We start from the raw sequence: 20589 nt of genomic DNA, 5'->3' as shown, positions 1-20589 counted from the left end.
TGATGCCGAGCCGAGCCGAGCGGAGCCGAGCCTAGCAAAGCCCAGCCGAGTCCAGCCGACAGAAGCCGAGCCCAGCGGAGCCGCGCCCCCTCCGACGGCAGCTGCCCGCGGCGCTCCTCCGCCCAGCCCGCAGCGCCAGGCAGCCCCAACCCGTCCCCCTTCCTCCTCCTCCTCCTCCTCCTTCCTCCCCCCTCCTCCCCCCGCCCCACAGCCCGATTTGGGCAGCGCCGCGGCCGCCGCTCTCAGCAGAGCCGCCGTGTGCGGGAGCCGCGCCGGAGGCAGCTCAGCCCCGGGGGGGGGGAACTGAAGGGAGGCAGCTCCGTGCCCCCCCCGCCCCCAAACCCTCCATCACCCCTCCCCGACCCCCCCCCAATCCGCACCACCCCCCCCACCCCGACTCCCCCCACCCCCACCCCTGCATGCCCGGGCGGCGAGCATGGCCCGCAGGCAGGTGCGGGCAGCGGGCGGTGGGCGCTGGTTGCCCTGGCTAGGGCTCGCCTTGCTGCCCCTGGCCGTGCCCCCCGCCGCCGCCCCCGGGGGCTGCCCCTCTGCCTGCTACTGCGTGGCCACCCCGGAGCTGGTGCAATGTCGGTACGAGAGGTTGGAAGAACCGCCGAGAGAGCTGCCGGCCACCGTGCGCAACCTCAGCATCGTCGGCAGCAACCTGAGCGTGCTGCACCGCGCTGCCTTCGCTGCTCGCCCGCTGCCGGACCTCCGCCTGCTCCACCTGCGCCACGATAACATCCAAACCATCGAGGACATGGCTCTGCAAGGGTTGCCCGCTCTACGCACCCTCGACCTGAGCCACAACCCGCTGCTCTCGGTGGCCGCCGGCGCTTTCGCCGGCGCGCCGCTGCTGCATACGCTGCAGCTGAACCAGGCGCTGCTGGCCGCCCCGTTGGAGGAGCAGCTCGCCTTGGCCCTGCGCAACCTCAGCCTGCGGCGCTTGGAGCTGGCGGGCAACGCGCTGCGGGCGCTGCCGGCCGCCCTGCTGCCCGCAGGCCTGGAGGAGCTGGACCTGTGTAACAACTCGCTGCAGCGGCTGACGGCCGCTGAGCTGCGCAGCCTGGAAGCGCCGGGGTTGCAGAGGCTGCGGCTCACGTTGGGAGCCAACCCGCTGAGTTGCGACTGCGCCCTGCGCCCGCTCCTCACCTGGTTGCGCATGGCAGCCGCCCGGGTGCCCGACGCCCGCAGCCTGCGCTGCGCCGCACCGCCGCCGCTACGCAGGGCCGTCCTGCTGCACCTGCGGCCCGAGGCGCTGACGTGCGCGGCCTCCGAGCCCGGTCGGCTGGAGACAGCCTCTTACGTCTTCTTCGGCATCGTGTTGGCCCTCATCGGTATCGTCTTCCTCATGGTGCTCTACCTGAACCGCCGCGGCATCAAGCGTTGGCTGCACAACCTGCGCGAGGCTTGCCGCGACCAGATGGAGGGCTACCACTACCGCTACGAGCAGGACGCCGATCCCCGCCGCACCAGCACCATCGGCACCCCCGGCCTCTGACGGCATCCACCTGCCATGCCGCCGCTCGACGCCTCCGCTCCCAGCACCCGCCTCGCCCTGGCCCCATCCCCTTGCCATGGCATCACCGAAAATCAGCTTCCGAGGATGAGCCAGCCTTGGGGGTGGGTGCTGGGGTGCATCAGGGTGGAGAGCACCCTCCCCGGAGGGCTCCGGACCCGCTCTCCCTGCCCGTGCCCTAATCGACCCTGTAGCGCTCGCTGATTCCCGCAGGGAACCGGGCTGGATCCGTTCTCCCCACCCCAGCGCCCGCGGGCAGGGGGAAGCGCATCCGGATCGCTCCTGCGGGATGCCGGCACGCGCAGCCCCGGTGCTCCGGTGAGGATTACGAGCTGCTTCCCGTGTCTCCTCTCCAGCGGCAGGTTTCTTCGGCGGACTGCGGGACGCCACGCTGCCGGCGGGGCTCGGCACCGCGCGCACGTGAGTGTTTGCTTGGCACATCCCGGGAAGCAGCGGGCGATACCTGAAACTGTCCTCCTGGATGTTCCTGGAGCCTGGACTTGACTTTGGCCATGTACAGCTCTCTTTCCTATTAGATTTCTATTTGACAGATGCAAAACTTAACTTGTTTTTTTTTCTCTTTTTTTTTTTTTTTTTGCTCCAAACACAGAGGAAAACACACCGTCCAGCTGCTCCCCCGAGAAGCGACGTGCTTTTCCGAGCCCTTTTATCCATTTGGTTTTGTTCGATGACATTTCCAGCTCTTTCCAGGCACAAAATGATGCAGCTGCATAGGAAACGCCTCCGCCGGCTGCGTGCATGTTCCCCAGGGCACGCGGGGGCAGCCCCTTTCTGACTCTAAAATATATCCTAGACTAGGCTGTCTCAGCACTTTGTCATTTAAAACGAGCGCAGCAAAAGCTCTCGACCTAGTTCGCCCGCCCGTGTTTGCTTTAGAACCGTGCCTGTTACTATATCCTAGAGCAAATATATTGAAAGCTGCATCCACTCTATTGTCTATTTTCTATAAAGCTTCTTGCAACGTTTGCCGGTTACCCCTGTCGTGGTTTAACAGCCGAGGCGATGTCGCAGCGGTTGGTTTGCCGGAGGAAGGGAGCTGTGGGCTCCTCCGTAGTTTGGCTGATGCTTAGAAACTTCTTTTCCTGGGCTGGTTTGGTGGTTTTGCGTGGCTTGTGCGCAGAGCTCAGGCTCTGACGGTCCTGATCCTTCCCTAGTAGCGGGGCAGGGGCTCAGGAAAATGATCCAGGTAATAGGTTTTTAAGGCAGTTTTTATCTCCTGGGTGTTTTGGTACCTAATTCATGCGACACCGGAGTGCTGCGCACCTACAGACGCGGGGAGAGGCGGCGCGGGGCTGCGACTCGCAGTATTTCCCGAAATGAAGCCATAACTTTTGCAATGCGGCATCTTAAAAATGCTGAATTTCAGCTGAAAACTTTAGTGTTGCATTTTGATACCTCTGCGTTTGCCTTTCTTCGTACCGGGAGGCTGATACGGGCGAACAGGCAGGGGTGAGGACGGGGGCTGCATCCCCGCTGCCGTGCTGGGACCAGCGCCAGCGTTTGCCAGGAGCTTTGGGGTCCTTGACACAGGGAGCTGCAGATACCTGGTGTATCAGGTTTGAAAACGAGAGTTTTCTGGGATTTAAGGTCCCTGAGCCTGCGCACGTGTGTACTCAGCTGCCGGGCAGAAAGCTCTGCTGGGGGAAAGCACAATTATTTCCATCCCAGGTGTGCCCGGAGGCCCCAGGGAATGATGCGACCTGGTGCGGGGTCCTTTGCATTTTACCCCTTTGCATTTCCTCCCCTTGCAAGCCCACGGTCGAGGTGGGCAAGCCTGTACGGAAAGGGGGCTGGGATGTGTGCAGAGCCACGCATCTGAGCTGTGTTCAGGTCAGGATGCAGCACTGGGAGGCAAAATGAGTTTCCTGGGTGCTCCAGGCTGGTCCTGCTGCGAAGGGAGGTGGTTCCCCACCGCGGCTGGCTCCCAGCTCCTGGGGAAGCCCCAGAGACCCCCAAGGCTCAGCTCATCAAAGATGAGTTGCTCTGGCAGAAACTTTTTGCATTTTGGGGACCTTTTCCTGAGGTTTTCTCCCCATCCTAAGAGCTTGTGAGCTCTGGTCCCACCTCACCACCCTGTGCGATGAGTTACTGGGCAGGTTTATGGGGGAGAAATCTCAGCCTGCCTCACTGTCATCTGCTTTCCCACCTCTTCCTCAGTTTCCCATCCCCGTGGAGCCAAAATGCAGCCCCAGAGCAAGAGAAAGGGTGAAGGAGTGGATTTCACATCTGGCAGAGCACGCCGTGCCGGGTGTGAACGCTGCTGAGCATCGCGGGTCGTCCCAGGCTGCGATTCCACTGGAGCACCATCCATTCGTGGGGACGGTGCTGAGGAAGTCCTGGCGAGATTTAACATCTTGCAGCGAGGAAGAGAAGTGCCCGGAGGGTTTTGCGGGCAGGGGGGTGGTTGTTGGACCAGGGAACACCTCATCCGCCTGGCAGCGGCCGCCGGTGCCTGGCAATAGATAATGGGAAGGAAATTGCCTCCGGGCAGACAAAAAGGTGGCCAAACGCCTCCTGGCCCCCAAGCCCTTTGGCAAAGGGGGAGGCTGGCGTGGGTACCTGGTTGCTCCGGCTTTTCCTGAAGGGAGGGATGCGGTGGCTTTTGGTCCCTGGGGATGAGGACGCTCCTCCTTTCAGCACCAAGGAGCAGGAGGTTTAGAACATCTTCATCCTCACTGGGTGCACGGAGGCTCCGGGGTGCGTGCGCTGACCTCCTTCGGGGAGGTTAAAGCCCCGTCAGCCCGGCGAAGGCGACATACATGGTCAGACGTGGGTGGCTGGGTGGATAACGAGCTGTAGGAGCATAATTCTTGTGGTTTGTTAATATCAATATTATTCTGTACAGCGCATACCCCACGCATGACAAATCAGCAGGATTAGGGAACCTCTAGATTAGCAAAACCAAGACCTGTCACCGAGCCAAGACTCAAAAAGTGCTTTTTGGGTTCCCAAAAGAGCCACCTGTTTAGAGAAGCCTGGCTGCCGTCAGGTTTCTGCGCAGTCCCTTTCCGCAAAGGGCTCAGCGAGGGGGACGCAAACCTGCCCCGAGCCTTCGGCAGCGAGCGGCTGCCCGAGTGCAAAGTTACCCCCACGGCTCCTCGAGCCGAGTGAAATGCAGGGTATAAACAGCATCTGCGATATGAATCAAGCGAAGGATGCTCAGAGCCCTCGGCCGTGGCTCGTTACTGATAAAGAGGGGAAAAAAAACCAAAAAAGGGCTATTTATAAGCCCTGCATAGGAGATGCTGATAAGGTGTCAGTGCTTTGCAACTTTTCCTTCCTTAGTTTTCACATAGCTCAGGTGTTTCTTGGGGCAAGAGGTAAGGAGTGAGATTTAGCTGAGGAGGTGGACGTGGGTGCAGGTGGAGTTGGGCCGGGCAACCCTGCCCCCCTTGCCTGCATCCATCCTCCCCCCGCACACGTCCTTGGAGGGTTTTTGGCGCTCGCGTCGCTGGACCAGGGCATCCCAGGTGTGTTTTGAGAAGTGTTTTTGCTCAGGTTTGGTGGAAGTTGCTCCCTGGCACCCAGAGCCATAGGAGAGATGCTGAGCATGGTCACATTTAGCGTGGAAGAGGCCAAAAATACCGGCATGGTGATTGCTGCCTCATTTATCAAGTGGAAATAACCAGGCTGGAACATCATCCTCGCCCCTGCTGAGTGCAGGGCTGCGATGCCCCGGCACTCGGGCAGGAGGGAAGAAAATGAGCCACTAGCTGCCTCCCCCTTCCAAAAATACATGGAATTAATAACAATTAATTCTCCCCAAGCAGCTTCACCCCTGAAAACCTTCACACCAGGCTCCTTCATTTTTGTCCTCCTCCTCCATTAGCAGGGATTGACCCAAACCTACAGAAGGAAAATAACCAACCAACCTCTGCTTTTAATTTATCCCTTTAGGAAGAAGTGGGAGCTGTTACCCTCATGCACTGGGGAAACTGAGGCACAAACAAAGCGGGGCCAAGTGCCTGATAGCGGGGAAGGGTTTGGGCAGAAAACACACAGAAATGGATTTCAAACCTCAGCAAGGTTCAGTTAAAACTCTGGGCAGCTGTGGGACTTCCAAGCCTGGGACAGTCCCTGCTCTGTTTGTCCTTCCTCCAGCTCAGAGGAGACCCCTGCACCTTGCCAAAGAAATCAGGATTAAATAGGATCCCACCTATTTATCTGCGAGTGCTTCTATTAGCTGTGTTGGGGTAAGGCTGGAGGATGGGGTCTCCCAGTGCAGCTGAGCACTGGCCTGCTCAGCACAGCAATGAGCCCCCCGTGGCAGGGAAGGGGCTGGAGGCTGCAGCACCGCAGGGTTGGGGGCCTGACCTGAGGGAAAGGGGTTGGGGGGATGCAGCCCGGGCATGGGGGGCAGGTCAAAGCCCCCAGCCTCAACAGCGGTGTGACCCCTCCCCGCTGCCCGTGGCCTGCCCTGGGGTGGCAGGGAGGGACAGGTAGGGGGCTGATGGGAGCTGGGCTGAGGGAGCAGCTCCCCACATCCCCCAAAGAGGTCTGGACCTCAGCAGCCCCCCAGGGCACCCACAGCCCCCACAGCCTCACCCCCTCCCTGCCACACGGGTCCCCAGCGTGTGGCACCTCGTCCCTCCTGGGGGTGGGTTTTTCACCCTGGCATGTGTTTTCACCCAAGCCTGGCTCCGGGCAGCCCCGCAGGGGGCTGGCACGGCCCTGCCCAGGCAGATGGGGAAGGAGGTGTTTCCACTAATCTGCCCCAATCTGGATTATTTTTTCAAAATAAACCTGCTTTCCCAGCTGTTTTAAGCATGTTTTGGGCATGTTGGGGATAGGTGGGATCCTGAGGATGGGGAAGAAGCTGGCAGGGGTGGAAGCGATGGAGGGGGTGACATGTCTGCTGGGTGTCCCCCGCCTTTGCTTGGCGAGTGGGGACCAGAGCATCTCTGCGGTGGTTTTGGCAGCCTATCACCCAACGCATGGGGCTGGGATCATGCTGTGGGGCTCACTGGGGGTGGGAGTGGGCGTCTTCGCTGAAGATTTCCCCTGTCAAAAGCCACAGAGAAATAATTTACATTGAGGGACTGGTCTCAGCCATGAAGCCCATCTCTTCCCACCCCATCTCCCCCCCAAAGCAGAGATGGGACCTTCTGCAGCTCCCATTGGGATAAAACAGCACAGAAAATGCCTCTGGCCATGGATGTCCAGGATGATCTATGTCAGCCAGTTTCCGGGGGTGTGGGGGTATCTCAGAGAGCCAGGGTGAGCAGGATCAATCTGGGACAGGTCAGTATTGGTCCCTGACCCTGCATAAGGATGCACCGGCACAGATAACCCCATGGAGCCACTCCATCCTCCCAGCACGTTCCCCAAGCACTCGCCAGCCTGACATTTACAAATACCTATATTTAGATGAATTAATCACTTCTAATTGTTCAGGCTCCTCAGCCTCAGAGGACACATCCTCAGCTCGGATGGAGACAAAACCAGTTCCCTCTCTCCAGTCCCAGTTCCCTTCCCCCTCGTGTGGTTTTACACCAGCGTGACCAGCCCCAGCCCTTGGCCCACGACCCCGGTAACGCTGCCACGTTACAGATGCTCACAGCTCCATTCCCTCCCCATCACAGTACAATCAGCACAAAACATCCTGATTCAAGGGAATTCCCTAAGAAGGACCTTTCTGTGATGCCCTTCTCCATGTTCTTCATGAAGAGGAACCCAAATAATCTCTGTAACGTGCAAGTGGAGAACCTGTGCCCCAAAGCCAGGGAGATGCTGCTCTGCACGTGCAGAATCAGCCCCTTTCCATCCCCAGGGGACAGGTTTCCAGAACCGAAGGGCAGCCCTTCCCTTCAGGATGGCCCAAACCGGCAGCCACTTGCACTCATCTGGCTCAGGCTTGGGAGAGGAGAGGAGCTGGGGACCACAAGCACGCCGGGAGCTCAGCCCGGCCCTGCCCAGCTCCATGCCCCTCGCAGAACACGGGGACACCCCTACAGCACAGCAGTTGCTGGGTGACATTGTGCCATTGGGGTAAGCACCCCGAAGGCTGGGGGGACCCAAGGTTGCAGCAACAGTCGCGGGGGATTCACCTCCTGCCCTGTCCCTCTCGGCTTGGCAGGAGCGAGAGCTGCCCGTGCCCGGCACGGCGACGGCACCGAGGAGAAGCAGCACGGCCGCCCCTTCGCTGAGGGCCCCGTGGGTCAGTGACCCACAGGCAAGGTCCGTCACCTGTGGGCCAGAGCTGGTGCTCGGGGGACATGGGCTGAATTTGGCTGTACCGCTTTTGGGTGGTGTTTCTCTCTTCCTTTGTGCCTCAGTTTCCCTTTCATGGAGCAACACAGTTTAGGGCCTCCCCTGGACGCCAGGAACTGAGTTTTGGGGGCTGCTGGCCCCACTCTGACCTCAAACCCTTTGAAGGGACTTCAGGAGCTCTAGCGTGCTCTGTATGTTGCTGCAAACATAGAAACCACTCAGCTTTCCCCCATAACGGGATGGCTTCTTGCTGCCCTGACCACAGGGGGTACACGAGCGCTGGCCCACAGCCCCCGCACCAGCAGCCGGGGCACCAGCTGTGTCCTCCTGTGGTGAGATGGATCCAACCAGCAGGACAAAAACCACGAGACACAAGCTCTGGAGATGGCTCCTGAGCCCTGGGAGAGCTGAGCCCAAGGGACAAGCCACATGGGCTGGGCTTGGCACGTCGGTAATTAATTTAGTTACTAAATTAACATTTAAATTGGCAAGACCTGAATATGAAGCCAAGCACCGCTGTCTGCCAGGACTCACCAGCCTCCAGCGACCGCGGCTGCTCCCAGCCTGATGTCCCTGCGTCCCGGTGCTCAGCCGGCAGCACGGGGGGACCCCAGAGCCTCCATGCAATGCTCTGGTCCCCCAAATCACTCACACATGCCCTGGAGGAGGCTGTGTCATGCAGGTCCTGGAAGAGATGTCCTTGTTTAGCAGGGATACGGGGCGCAGAGCCTGGCGCCGGCGGTCCTCCTCTCCCTGCTGAGGCATGCCCCGCTGCTCTGCGCCCCAGCCCCGCACCCCGGGGTGCCCAGCCCGTCCCTTGGTTGTCCCCACACCTTGCGGAGGGTGCAGCAGGCCAGCTGGGGCTCCGTCCCTCCGCACGGGCTTGTGGTGACATCCAGCGCCGGTTCCTGCAATTACAGACCGCTGGAGCCCGAGGAGGCTCAGCCATCGCTGACCCGACCAGGTCCTGTCCCTCCTGCTCCCTGCCCTGCTGTGTCCGCGGGTGGTACCACTGCTCCTCACCCCCAGCCCAAATAAACCCCTCCGTATCCACGGCCGTCCACTCTTTTCTCATTTAACAACCCTGCTGAAGGCTTCAGGGGTATGGTTGAGCCTCTCCCTGGAAAGCACCATCCGTAGCACAGCAGAGGGAGTAATTCAGAGCTAATTCTGGTGAGTGGGCAGGAGGAGAGCGGCCCTGGTGCGGGGCGAGGGGGCTCGCAGCCTTGGCAAGGAAGAGGAACACAGTTCACATGCAGACCCCCTGGGATGAAGCCTGCAGCCATCACTGAAGGGATGCGGGAACCCTCCTGACATGCTGCTGCGCCGCCAGGAACCATCTTCTATCAACCTGGACGATGCTTTAAAGCAGCCTTAAAATATTAAAGCCAAGGTGGGGTGAAATCAGTTCTTGCTTCAGTTTAACAGTAAGCATAAGAACCCCTTAAAGCCCTGAGCAGAGGGTGATCTGAGGACAGAGGCACCAGCAAGAGGATGGTCCCTCTCCTGCACCAGATTTCCTGGTGGGACTCTTATCTACGGAGCTGAAACCTTTCCTTTGGGCGAGTGCTGCCCTGAGTTGGACCCCGCGCTCTGTCCTCTGGTGCCCACCCCAGCTCACTGGCAACAGCAGCCGCTCTCCTGCTCTCCCCCAGCCCCCTTCTCCCCGCCACGGGCTCACACACAGACCCCTTCGCTCCCCTCACCTGCTCCCTTCTAGGCTGTTGCTTGTCCTGAAGCAACTTCACCCTCAAAACACCGGCCTCTCCTTCCGGCTTGTGCCTGCCTCATGGCCCCAAACATTCACCTAATCCTGCTTGAGAGGATACCTGCGATGAACTTGCGCCTCTCCTGGAGCACAGGCCCCTTTACATCGTATTAGCCATCTGGTTTCCCTCCCGCATTCATGAAGATGAAGATGACCTCTATATGTCACCCTAGCTAAAAGACGTCAGGCATGGCTGGGAAGCGCCCCTTGAGCAGGGAGCTGTAGACACGGGATGCTTTCTTCCTCTGGTTCCTGCCTGGGATAAAGGAAAAAAGAGTAATTTATGTACGTGCCCCCCATCAGACCCACTCTCCCCTGTTTTGGGTAGTCGCTCTCTCCACTAATTCACCTGCCCTGGCTTGCACAGCGGCAGGTCACTGCCCAGCTCGGTCCCCTGACCGTGGCTCTCTTCCCGTCTGCCCTGTGGTGGCATCGGTGGTGGTTCAGGTCACGACTAGCCTGACAGTCCTCGGCGCTCTGCCCTGGGACTACTTCAGTGCTGAGCCCCTTGGAAACAGCGTCAGTTTGACATGACGGATATCATTTAGCACCTTCATCAGAAGGATGAGCCTCTCAACAGCTTCAGGGAAGGCTGCTGCTCCAGGGGCTTTAGGTATCCCAGTGGCACACGGTCAGCATTCCTCCCCCACCAAGTCAGGAACGGTTATCCACCAGCTCCTTTTTTTGAGCAACAGAGACTGACTAAAGAAGACAGAAGACACATGAAGGATTGCTACTACGAAGAGAATATTTTATTACTTATAACACTTCATTCGGCTAAATCCACATAGCAACACACAGAGAAATACTTCAGAAAAGTGCAAATTCTCACTCTGTATTTGTAATATGCCCTACTTTTACAGAAGAACTGACACCGGGTAAACAAGAGTACAGATCCAGAACTCCCCAGGATTCCAGACAAGGAGAACGACGCAGCTTCAGATACCTCAGTCACCTCGTACAAAGCTACTCACGAGCACGCAAAGGGCAGGGGAGGATGGAGAATGTGCTGTGCACACTCTGATCATCCAGGCGCCGCCATGCAGAGAGTCCCCCTCTCTTACTTGCGGAGAGGAGAAGGCAAAAAGGGGGGAAAAGACAAAATGAAGTGATGACAACAATAGTTTTCAAATTAAAGAGAAGATCCAAGTGCTTTCTAACGCTTTTGGAAGTGCTTTCTGAGGCAGACCACACATTCCACCCTGCCCCAAATGACAGAAACCATCATTCCACCCTGTGGCCTCTCCCTCAGTACTCTGGCAGTTTCGCACAAACACGCTCCCTCGAATAAAAAAGAAACTGAAATCCCTAATACTTCAGGAGCCAGACGGAGAGGGGGCACAAAGTGCTACCCGAGTACCGCTAACACCAGGGGATAACGCCAGAAATTTCAACACGCAGGTATCCTGCAAGCAGAGACACAGCGACAGCTTGAGGTTAGCCCAGAGCTGCCCCAGGCAGTGCGTACTGCATGTCGTACGTCACCCCAACGTCCGAAACAGAAACACACAGAATTCCAATTCTTAATTTAGCCCGGGGATGACACAAATAAGAATTTCCCCTCCTCAAAAGGAAGAGCTGGGTATTTAAAGTGATGGGAATTGGGAGACCTACGCAGGCAAGACCCCAGTTCTCCTGCAGCCCAAGGGAAAGCTGGCTTCTTCGAGCTGCAGCTGAGCGAGACAGAGATTAAGCCTGTCACATCAAAAAGGGAAAAGACAAAAAACAAGCCCTCCTAATTTTATCAAATGCTAAAAGCAAATCATTGGCTCCATGATTACAGTTTAAGCCAACGATGACTTGTAGACCAACCTTCGGAAAGGCGTACTTTAACTGGAAGCGCCTAGTAAACAGCATCCACAATGCACTTTGATCTATTATCTGCTTCCTACTCAAGTCTGAAAAGCCTTTGTTCTTATCTGAAAAGTAGTAAAGAACAGATAACAACTGAGAGAAGGTCGTGCACGAGCCCAAACTCTAACACGATGTATAACAGTGTACAGGGCGATGGAATAAGAGATTAAAGTCCTTCACAGTAACAGAAGTAAGGGAAGCGAGATCAGAGGGAAGAGATAAAGGAGGAGCTCCACAAACGCAACAGTATAAATATATCAAACAGTTCAAATACAGTAGGAAAACAATGGTAGCAGCAGTTTTAAAACAGCAATAGTTATTATACCCTTAAAATACATTCAACACATTGTGCCTGTTGCTGTCATTCCAAAAGCACTACTATGTCTAGAACTTACTGCTCAAGTCTATCGACAAGAAGAATCCCAGATACTTAACTCCCTGTATTTGTTTTTTATTAAACATATTTAGAGTATGAACAGTTACCGACTTCTAAGAATGCCGATTTGGAAACATAATCACGATTTTCTTCCATACTGCATTTCTAACACTTGCCTACTGAGATCAAGCAGATCTCTCCGGGAAATTGCAGATTCCCACTCTTTGTGTGAGTTATCTTTGTGCTCCTAAGACGTAACTCCTAAGCTAACTGCTACAATACGCACACAGCTGGCCTCATCACACACGCTTATGCTTTTTACAGTGTTTGCTTCTCTTCAAAATAATGTTCCTACTCACTTCTTCTCTTCTGAGCTACCAGCAGGCTGTCTAGAAACAAAAATCCAAAACGCCGACGGCTTTAATACGCTGCCAGCGGAACAAACGGCAAGGCCTCCTTCAAGTTCAGTGCAGTCAGGATCCAGATCTGCACCTTCTCGTGAAAACCGAAGACGAAGCAGCAGTCAGAAATGCCTTCGCACCTTCCGAGACCTACCCAGCACTGTACAACAACAGGAGTATACTCTAAGTGTAAATGCTTTCACCCATTTTCCCCCCCATCAGTCAAATGTACAAGCAAGGGAAAAAAAGGGTTTTTGGCATTAGATACGTTTCACTCAATTGCAGAACAATTTGGGAATATTTTCTCTTAAAGTAAAAAATAAATAAATATCAGCGGCAAATAAGAATTTGTGCAACACAGACCTTCTGCAGTACATGTACATTCACATACAGCAAAATACTCAACGGCGGTGATAGTGCAAAGCTTCTGTCAGCATGAAATACCCGATACCCGCACGGACACAGAAACCTCGGTGCTCTTTAAAGCCACCTAGATGCGACACACACACACCCACGCTGCGCGATCCTACGGCATCAAGCTGTAAGGGTATAATAATAAGATGGAGGACAAATGGAGAGATTTAACAATAGTGGCAAAACAACGGCTTTTACTTAAGTGCATCTTAGGTTACAGGAGGAGAACCTTCAATACAGAGGTTAAGTGTTCGTTTTATCTGTTTTATCTAATTACTGTGAAGCGATAGGGGGAGATGTCCAGAATGTCACTGACTTTATTCTGAAGGCTTATTTTAGCAATTTAGTAGCCCACATTAACAAGTATTATTCTCGGTTAATCAATACGCAGTTTTTCTTGAAGGGTTCTTTCAGTTAAAGTATTTTCCACAGCTTTTCTGTGCCAAAACATGGTTTTTATTTCCTGAAATCCTAGATACCTACATGAGAATTTCTGTATTGGTCTATTTTTTTTTGAAAAAATGATTAACAGTATCGCTTTCTGCTCAAAGGTAGGAAACAGGTAATGGGAAGTTGTTAAAAATGTGCTCTAAAAGATAAAGTATAATAGTATTTGCAAAGAAATTAGTTTACAAGATGTGAGAAAAAATATCATGATTTAGTAAAAAACAAAAAGAGAAAGAAAAAAAAAAATCAAGGGTGTCAGCATCTCACCTTCACTTTCTTCCCTTCTGTTTTTTTTCTAAATAGACAGCATGAACTCAAGCCATCAAAACAAAAAAAAAAGTCACTAACTGGAATTTTCATACAAAGATACTACATTTCTGAAACCTTTATTTAAAGAAAAAGCTGAAGTCCCTTCAAGGATGTGGGACAAAAAATGGTTACAAAGCCTACAGGAGTTAGAATGGGCAACTGAACCAAGGAACGGACACACTGCTACTCCTTTGGAAGCCTTGGAAAGGCACTATGAAATTCAAAACCCAGCCGCAAGTGGAACTGCATGTGTTGCCACTATTGTTTCACCATCAAGTAAATATTTTAAGATACACACAGGAAAGATACAATGCACCAAGAGCACCTTTAACAACAGAAGGATACTTAAGTAGCTGAAAAATGGCAAGTTGTTCAATATGACTCAACAAGAAACGCTAAGCGCTGAACTCTACTTCAACACGTCTGGAAATTAAGACCGCTAACAGCAATACCTACACTCGCACACAACAGCTAGGAAGAAGGCGGCTCTTTTGTCAGTCTGGAGCAATCACTTCCTTCAAATACTACGACTACCCAACTTTAAAACCTCTTCACACAAAAGGTATTGGGTGCCTGAAATTAGTTTAAGACAAGATCTACTGGCTAAGATGGGCTGCCTTAAACCCACTAGGGCGGTTCATTTGCATTGGTGTGTGTTAGTTAGTCTTTTGGTCAAAAGAACAGAAAATCATAATAATAAATTCCGCCCTTTTCTCTCACTTCCCCTCCTCATCCCAGTTTTCTCGCCCAGACTTTGGTGAAAAGCCTGACAAAAGAGTGCTGCTTCTTTATAGAATAAAAATGTAGCTGTTTGTTTAAACACACATACACACACACACACACGTATTAAAGTGAGTTCTGTTCTTGGTTCCTTTGTTTCACACGACGCAGTGCAGGCGGTCACTTCTCTGAACACCAGTTCCAGGCGATCTAAGCAGAGCGCCAGATCAGTCCATTCTTATCAGGTTCAAGGAAATTCTCGATCAAAGCTTCAATAAGCTTCTGAAGTTCTTCTTCCAGCACGCTTCTGTCACTAGAAAGAGAACAATGCTGTGTCAGAGGTTTGATAAACACTAAGCATCTGTTAAAAAAAAGTGATGGTGAGGGACTAGCTCCATTATGTCTCCTACAGGCACCAAGGTGTAGAGAATCCAACCTCCTCGCTTTAACAAGCTACTTTTCGGTAGGGACTATTGCCATATTAATTTAAATTAATTCAATTAAAGAAAAAAATAATCGCCACTAGAGGGCTTCAGGCTAGCAGAGAGAACACGGGAACTAATGACTGCAAACCAGCACGAGACCGGTCAGATTCAGACGGCAAATGCATTAAAAAGTAAGAACGAGCTACTAACAGAAGAGGTAGATGCCCTACATTCTTCTCTACACGGCATCCAGATGCCCGTCCAGGGTATCTCACTGTATTTTGACTAAAGTGCAATTTAGGGGGATTGAGTAATCAGGCAAAGTGTCACGGCTCACAAGGGGACACCACAATATACTGATCCTTTCCCTATTTAAATGCCCAGATGTTCATTTGAGAAAAAAAACCCCAACATCCACATGCGCAAACACTAATGCACTGCAGCACTCCTTTAAAAATGCATAACCCCTCTCCTACCCCAGAAGTCTCACTGGAGGGAGAGGAACTCAGTCTGTTTTTAAAGGAAAATAGGCAAAACAGGCTTATTTACATTTGCTTTGTTCATTTGTGGAATGGGCAAGATATCATTGCCCTTCAGGTCACCGCTTCCTTTTAAAAAAAAAAAAAACACCCCAAAAATGGTGCAATAAAACCGGCTTTCCTGATGCTCAGCTTTTAAGAATAAGCAATAAACAGCAACTCAGAGAAGTATCTGCAAAGCTATCTCAGAGAAGAGTGCCTTTTGTGGTTCTTACAGACCCTTTTATGCCTTGAACCAGGGAGGCTTGAAAGCTTTTCAATTTCACGTTCCAAATAATAATTGCCATTAACCATAGGTATTACTAAAATCAGCGGTCGATGTGTTTTTCTGACTTAGCAGAATGAACAGCAGCAGAAGCCCAAATGATGCCTCAGAGCACCTCAGGTACTTTGTTTCTCTTCCCACCACCCTTACTTGTCTGGCGCTCACTTGTGTTAAGATGAGGTTATTTCTAGCGTTGATTTCCTCCTTGTTGACAGAGCTGTTTGCCTCAACTGCAGCTTACAGTTTCTTTAGCATTTACACCAGACGGTACCTTGCCCGCTCCCAGGTTTATGGAAGTGAGAACTTCCATACCCACGTAACAAAGCAGCGCATTTGTCCGCCAGACGATCAGAAAGCTCTCTGCCCAAATAAATACAAGCTTCTGGCAAGAGCAGCAGTTCAGAAAACCGGGGTGTAGAACTCCTACTGCTTCTCTGACCCGCTCTTTTTCCCCAGCCAGTTCAGAACAATTTAAAAACATGATTCAAAAGATGGGCCATACCTGTGTTAATACGCTTCATGTAGCAATAAACCGTGTTTTAAAGACTATTTCAGCAACCTGTGGAAAGCTGTCTAGGCATGGACCTGCGTATCCCCTCACATTTTACAGGCAAAGACAATCCACCGCTCACTAACTACCGACTGCCTAGATCTGACCAAAGCATTCAGCCATAAAAACGTGCTCACCCTGAATTCCTGCCAACAAGCAGAAATAAATACCGAATCAGAGGTCCCTTTATGTTATTTTCAATTCTCTGCTCTACAGGAATGTTGGGACACGAGTCTAAAAGGAGGGGTACTCACGCAGTTTAGGCTAGGAATCCAGCTGAAGAGCCTGCTTCTCCCCATTAGCCAGGCTGAGAACCTAGGCTCCTCATTCACACTCCGGATTTCAATGGTGTAAGGCTACCCCGTATTCCCCCCCCCCCCCTTTTAAACTGGAAGAAGCTCAATCCAGGTGGCTGTCAAAAGGGGACAGACCTCTGCGTACTGTCCAGTAGCTCCGAGCCACACAGCAGATTCCCAAATGCAATAGGGATCCACCTGGGTTTAAGCATACTTGCCAGCAGCAGCACAACTTTGTCACTTTTTAATTCTAATTAAGTGAATGAAGAATTGGGTTAATAAAAGAAGTTTCCTACTGTAGCAGATGCTGAAAATTCAATTCTTTGTCATATCCACTATGGAGGGGGTCCCTTATGAGCAGGAATGCGCATCGCTGGCCAGCTTAACAAGCTGGAAGAGCCAGCTGAGGCTCAGGTTTCCAAGGAGGCAGCAGAGGAATCCCCCACCAGGCGGGGAATCAACTCCCGCACGCGGACCTTGCAGCCCAAAGGCACCTCGCGATGTGGACCTGCTACTGACCTCTGTTCGGGCAGCGCGCACATTTCTGCGTAGTACTTGATCTTTGGTTCTGTTCCACTTGTCCGAAGGGTGGCAACGCAACCATTTTGAAATGTAAAAGTGATCATCTGACTGCTTTTACTCACCGGCAACACCTACATCAACGACAACAATTCAGTACAGAACCCCAACTAACAGAAAAGTGATTTGGGTTTTTGTTTTTAAATAAAACATTCTGTAGATACAAAGCTAAATAAACGTGCTGCAGTCCCCTGCGGTATGCATCCACCAGCCAATCGAGCAGACTAGAACAAGCTGTTTCAGCCCAACTGACAGGCCTATCACCCAGATCAGACTCAGTATTTCAGGGGAACAGGACAGTCTCTTACTCCCACTGGAATTCCGACATCTGGAAGCCTGCTAGACAGCTTAAGAGTTGCAGCAGCATCAAGCTCACTTCAACTAATAAAGTTCATTTGTTGTTATATCAAAATAGTCAAGACAATAGCCAAGCCATGTCACATTTAAGCAGTTTTCTCCCCAGTAAATGTTGTTAAGCAGAGGACGGTAATTATACTGCCTTCTTAGTTGACGTAGTACATCTTCCTGCATAATTCTTGGTGTATTTAACTTTCAGACTCTTCAAAAAGAGAACCCCCCCCTGCAAAAATACCTTATAACTCACCGATTTCTTATTTGGCTGGCTGCTATCGTAGCCAGTGGTAATATCTCGTACGTGTAATATATTGTAAATACCACAAAATTTTGGATAAGACTGAGGGTCATCGAAGTTCCGAAGTTTCTCAAATATCCTTTTGATAGTAGGAGGATCATAGCACAAGAAATAGGACGTCTTTGATATGTGATATCCATACCTACAAGCAGATTAACATTCTCAGCTATGAGATTCAGAAGTTTTCTGCACATTTGGTATCTAAATAAAGGCCCTGTTTGGAAAAGCAATAACAGAAAAAGAACATAGTTCTCACAGCTGTGGAGACAGATATTTATAGGCAAATGTTTGGACTCTGAAGCAGATTTCACTGCATTACTCAGATCATCTAAAGCTATTTTTAAATTCAGGCAAAGGTTTCAGTTCCAAGGAAATAAAAGCCAACCATTTGGCTAAGCGCAGCCTTGGTAGCCCTCAGGATATTAACATGCAGTATCATTCCCACACCATCAAAAATTGTCGGCTGTAGCCACACGAGCAGCCACAACACCAGATTATTTCAACAGCCTCTGAGGAAGGTGACTGATTATTTCATCCAAGTTAAAACTATTACCCCCGATCAGACCTAACGCAAACACTCACTAGGTGCAGCAACCGTGTTCGCACGTTGAAATGGTTGTTCTTCACTATATTCCACCCACTCGTCACTCTACAGAGACCCTTTTCTGCAGCTTAAAGAATTAAGTGTGACTGGAAGATGAATCCTGCTGTTATTGTTGTCACTGACAGCTTTTCAATCCAGCTGTGCAGAATCGGTTTTGCTACCGTTTGCATATGACAGAGCGAACTCCTGAGTGCCATAAAGCGATAAATGCTGACCATTGTTCGTGCTTCCTTGTTCCAAGTTTCTAAGGGCCACAGTCTCTCCTTCTGCTGGGCCAGCAGGAAAAGGAATGGCATATATGATTTGCTGTAACTGTGCCACCAGTTGCGTTAAAGCACGCTGTTAAAACTTCTCCTGATGAACTGGCCTCATCGCAGTACATGACTTAATTCTGACATAAACACATTCCTCATTTAATTGCCAGGAAATGTGGCCATAGCTATTGAACGCAGGCCAGTCCTTTAACCCCTGTTCTAACACAAGTCTCTGCAAGAACAGCACGTGATCTTCTAACAAACCCCAGACCGTGTTTAAGTGAAACTAGTAAGTGTTTGAAGCGAGGCACACAGCCCACAACTAAGATACAGCTACCCATCGGAAGGTAAGAGAAGTAACATAGCATGAATTAAATAAGAGAAAAGTTTGCCCTGGTGGGCCCGTATGCAAAATTCTACTCTTTCACAATTTAGTGCAGAAACACAAGAGAAAGGGCCTCTTTAGCCCTGTAGCACAGCACTATACCAGCTACAGCGAAGAAAATTAACTCTATCCCAGCTAAAACCATGACAGGTATTCAAGCAGTATCCGTAGTACTGATGTAGTCCATCATAGCATCAGAAAAAACAACTTCCAACAAGAAAACATCTGAGGAATGCAGTAAAAATATTTACTAGATTACTCCCACCTCCAAAATAGTTACCTAGAACATACTAATGAAAACTATAACTTACGTTTCGTATATCTCAATGAGTTTCTGTGCTAGTGTCAGGTTCTTGCTCTCCAGGTAGGCTGCCATTTCAGCTATGACCACAGCTGCGCTTACGCCATCTTTATCCAACACTGATGTGCCACACATGAAGCCTAGAAATAAAAAAATTGGTTGTGGCAAAATAACACAACATACTGTTACACTGACTTCCTTGATTGAAGTTTTAACCTTTTTCCTGTAGAACAAAATTGGCCACTGTGTGTAAGCTGTTTTTATTACTGCATATGCATTCCCCTTTTCTAAGGAATCTGATTAACTTAGGGGTTATAGGGCTGGAATGTGCTGTAATCAATTAATTCCAGATCGATAACAACTGCTCTCTGTGGAGATCTGTCAGGGCTAAAATCTGCTTGTTTTGTGCAAGCACACAGATACTGCAGTCTCGCCAGTAATGTGAATCAAAAGAACACATACAGATACAGCTTTGCTAACCCGTAAACGAGCGCTCCACCCCGCTGCCAAGATGCCTCCTTTCTGAGGGAATGCACGAGAGAGATCTTAACTCCTTATGCTAAAAGCTTCTTTCGTTTTATGAAGGAAGCTGGCACGACACACACGCTCTTCAGTACATGCTTCATTTTCCAATGCCGTATTGTATGTGAACATGCTTTCCCAGAAAGCTGCCATTTATCCTAAGAAGCAGAGGATTCCTACAGCTGAAATGTTCACTGCAGAGGTCTCTACAGATACGCGGTGTCAGCAAGATTACCAAGGTAAACAGAGTGCTCAGGGCAAGGTCAGCAGGAATATTCACACACTTCCATACTTCTGTGTTACTCCTGCACGTGCCTGGATTCCTCATGTATTGTTCTGAAGTACGAGGGGACAGCGCAGAGCTCCCACAGCCACGGCAGTACCGGTGCGATGGTAGCCACCTCCCAGCTCTACATAGCCATTCAGAGTGAGTCCTCGCAGAGAGGACATCTAGGGTATTAAACCCATTAAGAGCAGATCCTGTGCTTAATCTCAGCTGAAGGGCCACAAAGCAACAGTAGTTTGGCTCGCACATCTCAGGCCTTTCAACCTGTACCAGAACAGGGCTGTATGGGGAAGCTGCACAAGCACAATACCAGGATCAGACGTTCACGCATCGTTTATTGTGATCGTTGGCAAGTTGATTTGATGAGAGCAATATTAGTAACTACAAGAACGAGAATAAAGTACTTCTGCGTTTCGTTTCATAACTAGGACCACCCGCCCCAGTTCTCAACATTTTGAAGTGATATTAACACACATACCAATAGACTCTTCAAATGCAAAGAGAACTTCTTTTCCATTATCCAGGAGATCTTTCACTCTACTTCCAATCCATTTAAAACCAGGGAGTGTTTCCTGAAACAGGGAAAAAAGAAAAACAAAAAAGTGCATCAAAAACACATTTTCAATGCAGTTTTCAAGTCAAAGAAGAAAGCGTAGCTGCTATTCCCTTCACTTCTGGGATGCTTCAGACTCAAAAAAGAAAAGGTGATGCATTCTGAATTTTGGGGTCAGCGGGAGAGACTGCTGCAGAGTCGAAACACTAAAGCTTAAGGATGCTTTTCTGATTTTCTTGAAGTAATTTCCCTGAATTTAAATCTAAATATTTGACAAACAGAATAGGGACAGTAAAGACAAAACGTTAGACAAGTCATATCTTCAGTTTAGATTATGAA

At 51.1% G+C, this 20589-nt stretch overlaps 2 protein-coding genes across 2 annotated transcripts in view; one reads left to right on the top strand and one right to left on the bottom strand.

Moving 5' to 3' along the window:
- The first annotated feature begins 219 nt into the window (after window positions 1-219).
- On the top strand, window positions 220-2505 carry TPBGL (trophoblast glycoprotein like). Its single transcript, XM_064441599.1, has one exon. It carries the CDS (start codon window positions 437-439, stop codon window positions 1499-1501), a length of 1065 nt encoding a protein of 354 aa, XP_064297669.1. The 5' UTR covers window positions 220-436; the 3' UTR covers window positions 1502-2505.
- A 7743-nt stretch (window positions 2506-10248) lies between these two features.
- Window positions 10249-20589, bottom strand: part of PGM2L1 (phosphoglucomutase 2 like 1) — a 44915-nt gene continuing 34574 nt past the window's right edge. The window contains exons 11-15 of the mRNA XM_064441597.1: window positions 20176-20269; window positions 18900-19029; window positions 17298-17487; window positions 16634-16767; window positions 10249-14352 (exon numbers count right to left, since the gene is read on the bottom strand). Of these exons, the coding sequence (XP_064297667.1) occupies window positions 14250-14352; window positions 16634-16767; window positions 17298-17487; window positions 18900-19029; window positions 20176-20269 (651 nt within the window). The 3' untranslated portion in view covers window positions 10249-14249. The remainder of the gene's footprint in view (window positions 14353-16633; window positions 16768-17297; window positions 17488-18899; window positions 19030-20175; window positions 20270-20589) is intronic.

This window comes from Phalacrocorax carbo, chromosome 1 (genome assembly GCF_963921805.1).
Source record: "Phalacrocorax carbo chromosome 1, bPhaCar2.1, whole genome shotgun sequence".
NCBI classification, from domain to species: Eukaryota; Metazoa; Chordata; class Aves; order Suliformes; family Phalacrocoracidae; genus Phalacrocorax; species Phalacrocorax carbo.
The sequence above is the reverse complement of the archived record's forward strand: the minus strand, read 5'-3'. Positions and strand labels throughout refer to the sequence as shown.